Here is a 4,838-nt window from a genome sequence, read left to right as displayed (position 1 = left end):
ACGCACATCTATCAGGAAATATTTTTAAATTACTATTCATGAGAAGAGAGAAACTAAACTAACAAAGAGAAATCGATTTTTTCCAAATATCCGAATCACACTGGTAGTCAAAATCAAGCTTCTTATAACACAGATTTGATGTAGAGACTGAACATCAAATCCTTCATAACACAGTAACGATTCAAACTAAGAATCTCCAGAAAAGTCTCAGAATTTATACATTCCAAGAGTTTTAAAGCAAATTGCAGAAAAGGATGTGAAAAGAAGTACCTTTTTGCAGTAGAATTGATCTCTATTTCCTACCAAATCGAGCTTGCTGATTCTCCGATCTACTGTTGTTCACCAGAAACTTTGCCGGTGAAGCATGGAGAGACTCAACATGAGATTGCAACTCGACAATTTATTTATCTTTCTCGGTGACAAGTTCTCGGAGATCTGATGACTCCGATTCGAGAGCAGAGACATGCGTAGAGAAATCCAAAATCTCAGTTCTCCGCTTACAAATCTGAGCTTGATTTACCAATTTTACAATTTCTCCAGATTTGATATATTCATCGTTAATCCCAAATACCATTGGTGAAGAAGAAGCTCGTGAATATAATTTTTTTTTTTTGTTATAAATTTAATAATTAATAAAATAAAAATGCTAATTTTGGAAAAGTTAAGCTTGTGTGTTAGTTTTGGAAAAGTTAAGCTTGTGTGCTAGTGCTAGGAATCCGAGGGTATTTCTCAAAATTAAATCATTATTTTCTTATTTTCTCAACACCAAAGAAAAAAGGATTAGTTAGACCCATTAGGCCCATATATCTTCTTCATCGACAAGACACTCTCTCTGTTTTTCAAAAGCTTCACTATTGTTTGCTTCCTCCTCCTCCTTCCCCTCCCTGCGTGTGTGCGTAAAGCTCATCATACTCAGCTTTTGTGCTTCTGGGTGTTTTACGGTTCTCTTGTTTCGGAATCAAAATGACAAAAGATCTCTCCTTTATTGGATTCGAGAAGCAACTTGACGAAACCCTTTGTCATTGAAACCATTCCGGCCAAGTTTAAAGTTCTGTGATTGGGAGTGAGGGAGTGAGATACTGGGAGAAGTAATAATAATGCCGGTAGTGGCGACGAGCCTCGTTTCGCTTCTGGAGAATCTTAAAGTGGAGGAGCCGTACCTTCCTCCGCGAAATTGGGAATCTTTACCTTCTGAGAGTGGTCGATCCCTTCCTCCAAGTCGTGCTTCTGCTACTCCTTCGTCTTCTTCATCTGTCTCTGTAAGTTAATTACTTGTGAAAAAGAGAGCAACTTGCGTTAGAGTATCTATCTGTTTCTTTCTATTATCTCTGTGGCTTGGATCGGATACCCTAATTGTGGATTTGGGAAAGTTTCAATTTTTATGAGTTACTTAGAATCGATCTAGGTTTTTAGTTGAGATAGATACATATCTAGTCCTTTCATAGTCTAGCTCTTTCCATCAAGTGGTGCGTTATCGAGAAATTAATGTTTGTAATTGAAACTATTTCTTTGCTTACATTTTTGTTTCTTGTCATAGGAATCAAGCTTGGTCAGGCTGGCCCTTAATGCTGTGCAAGGTGTTGAGTCTTCTCTTATTAGCATAGAACAGCTCTCTTCTGCGTTATGCTCTGAGCCAGCTGACAGGACCCTCCACAAAATTCCGAGCTTGTGGCATCGGTTGTCAAGCACTGATGCGCTGGGACAGATTCTTAGAAACATAGGCTGCTTTGGTTCTTTGGTTTTTCTTCTCCACAAGTTCATAGACCATTTCACAAGCTTGAATTTGGATGTGGAAACAGCTGGTCAGGGACAGGGGAGCTATAAAATTGGTGAAAATGAAGAAGCCAATAACAAGATCTGCTATACTCTTGTTAATCAGGCTTTTGCTATTGCTGTGAGAAAGGTCCTAGAAGGCTATATATCTGGACTGGATACATTATCTGCATCTATAGAACTGAGGCGTTCATCAAACATGGTTGATGGGTCTGACCATGGTTCGTCTTGGTTAGGCTGCCTTAAAAACGTCGTTCATCCAAATATAACATTATTGGAAGTTTTTCTGCATACTAGAGAGTTACGAACACAGATTGAAGCTCTAGCGAACATATGTTATTTGTATGATATATCCCTATCTTATTGTACCTCTCCTTGGGAATGTTTGATTAAGGAAGCCACCACGCGATTTCATGGGTTCTACAGAGGAAGCGACCTGCTTACTTACTTATATTCCCAACTACAGGTCAGGCTACGTTATGTTCCTCGTTTAGTATTCGTCCTCATTTTTCCTCTCATGATGCACATAGTTATCTGTTAATGTAGCCTAGAGGCACCTTCCGTTTAAGTTGTTTCCAGTTCACGTTTAAGTGATGGTTACTTTGTGTCTTTAGATTTTGCATCTCTGTACTCTACTCTCTAAATTTTGCATTTTTGTTACTGCTGTCTATACATGTTGTAAAAAATTTGAAAGAATATCAGTACATGGCATTTAAATAATTATATGCACCTTGTGATGTGGACCATTTGATATGGTGATTATAGCTGCAAATTATGTTTGAAAGGAAGTGATATACATAAACTGACGAGTCTGAAACTTGCACTCTCTTAAGCTATATGTACTGAGCCAGGATCTTGTACAGTTTATATTTTGTTCTGACTATTTTTCCCGCCATCTTCTGTTGTAGGTTGCTGATCCTGCTCATAGTGCTATGCTTAAGTTTTTGTTCCTTAAAACATGTGAGCCATATTGTGAGTTTATAAGATCTTGGATATATAAAGCCGAACTTAACGATCCTCACAAGGAGTTCATGGTGGAATGTGTCAGTCAACCAACATCTTTTTCTTGGAATAAGACTGGCATCTCCCCATTGGAAAGCGTGAGGGTAATATTTTCTTTGCGTTTACTGCATTTTTAATTTTTGTATCTTTAAACCATTGGCATCAGATTCTTCCTTTTCTGCAACCTAGGAGCGAGAAGGAGGGCTTGTTCCATGTTTCTTGAACGGCTTATTGGTACCTATACTAAGGGCTGGTCAACAGCTTCAAGTAATTACAAAACTTCTTGAACTGTGTAATCTTCCTGCATCTAGACACAAAAATTACACAGACCTTCTTCCCTGCTGGACGTATTATTCTACCACTAGTCCAGGGTACCCATCTCCATTAATTTTCAGCAAATTACATATAGAAGTGATGATAAAGAAAAGAGACAATTACTACAAAGGGATGCTGGAAAAACTTGGTGACTTTTCGACAAAGTTTGAACTGTTTCCTGGGCAGGTATCATGCATCTTTTGATTTTTATTTANATTACACAGACCTTCTTCCCTGCTGGACGTATTATTCTACCACTAGTCCAGGGTACCAATCTCCATTAATTTTCAGCAAATTACATATAGAAGTGATGATAAAGAAAAGAGACAATTACTACAAAGGGATGCTGGAAAAACTTGGTGACTTTTCGAAAAAGTTTGAACTGTTTCCTGGGCAGGTATCATGCATCTTTTGATTTTTATTTATCAATATTAGCACTTGATCTCTTCTTTTTGTTTCTGAAGCTTTGGTCGTTTTTGTTTATGTGTCGGATTGTACTCTCTCATTGCTATGCCAGTTCTAACTTTACTCGTTTTATAGGCCATAGGTGATTTTACTCTTGTGAACCCAATTTTTCCCTAGGTAATTTTAATATCCTACTAATAGTACAGTTGAAACCTTGTTTTAATGTCCTGAATGAATCAAATATCTATTTTCGAACCTACATTATAAACTATGATATGAAAATCAACATCATGGAGTCTCTCTCATACAGTAGCTTGCAGATGTCTTGGTTTAACAAGACCTAAAAGTGCATGTACGGAAAATCTTAAATGCCTGGTACATAGTGTCAGTTTTGCGATACACGTAAGCATTCCTTCATATTCCACCATTCAGCATTGTAGAAGCATCTCATTCTCTGGTTTTATTGACTGTGAGCTGACGATGCAAGTGATTTATATAGGGACCTTATATGCTATCCTTTTTTTTTGTATTTGGAGCTAACGAGAAGTTACTTCTTTTCAATCCTACCTTGTATTGACATTTTAATTTTAGGTTCCTGGAGCAATATCTTTACTACCCATATCCTATGGCAGTGGAGAAGAAATTCAGAAAAGTTCTCTTGATTTCACACTGGATGATAGTTTCTTAAGTCCTTCAACAGTGGCAATAGACTTGAGCAGGTGTTTTTCCTGATTCTATTTATCATTAACCCCAGCCTGCTGAACGTGAATTGATGACATTTTCTTGGGATTTCAGGGACCAGAGTGGTTCGGATTCGGATGACCAGAATATAGAAGACAGATGGTTTTCAGATATAGATGCGTCATGCTCATCTGAATGTTCATCGGCTAGGGATTCTGTGGAAGCATCCGATGTTGGACTCCTTGATTCACAAAATTCATTAGTGGGACCTCCAAAAAATTATTTATCAGCTCTACGTTTCTCTGTTGCCTCTGTTGGGAGTTGTAATCAGAGTCTTGTTCAGCATAGTGATTCAGGTTATATAGACAACAAAATTGTGAGGAAAGGTGAGAAGGCTGATACTAATCTTCAGTGGATGAAAATTGAGCCAGAAGAGTCAACTGAAGTATGTGAGCATGATATATTTAGAGGCCCTCTTTCTATTGAGTCATGGCCCCTTGGCGGATTACCTAGAAATCCGTTTTGTGTTGATAAGAAGTCTGCGGATGATTACAGAGAAGATCCAGGAAATCTAACAGGAGCGAGGATGGAACAGAGACATTTAATGAGCACTGATGTAAGCAAACTATTTTTAAACAACAGTTCCATCAGAGGCAGCTGTT

The 4,838-nt window shown here is 38.0% G+C and overlaps 1 protein-coding gene across 1 annotated transcript in view; it reads left to right on the top strand.

The window, feature by feature from the left end:
- The window catches only part of LOC104783735 (gamma-tubulin complex component 6-like), a 9,171-nt gene continuing 5,117 nt past the window's right edge, over positions 785–4,838 (top strand). Inside the window, exons 1-6 of the mRNA XM_010508852.2 lie at positions 785–1,259; positions 1,538–2,239; positions 2,682–2,879; positions 2,965–3,276; positions 4,087–4,214; positions 4,291–4,835. Of these exons, the coding sequence (XP_010507154.1) occupies positions 1,098–1,259; positions 1,538–2,239; positions 2,682–2,879; positions 2,965–3,276; positions 4,087–4,214; positions 4,291–4,835 (2,047 nt within the window). The 5' untranslated portion in view covers positions 785–1,097. The remainder of the gene's footprint in view (positions 1,260–1,537; positions 2,240–2,681; positions 2,880–2,964; positions 3,277–4,086; positions 4,215–4,290; positions 4,836–4,838) is intronic.

Source organism: Camelina sativa, chromosome 4 (assembly GCF_000633955.1).
Source record: "Camelina sativa cultivar DH55 chromosome 4, Cs, whole genome shotgun sequence".
NCBI lineage: Eukaryota > Viridiplantae > Streptophyta > Magnoliopsida > Brassicales > Brassicaceae > Camelina > Camelina sativa.
Note: the sequence above shows the minus strand (reverse complement) of the source record. Positions and strands in the feature narration are given on the sequence as shown.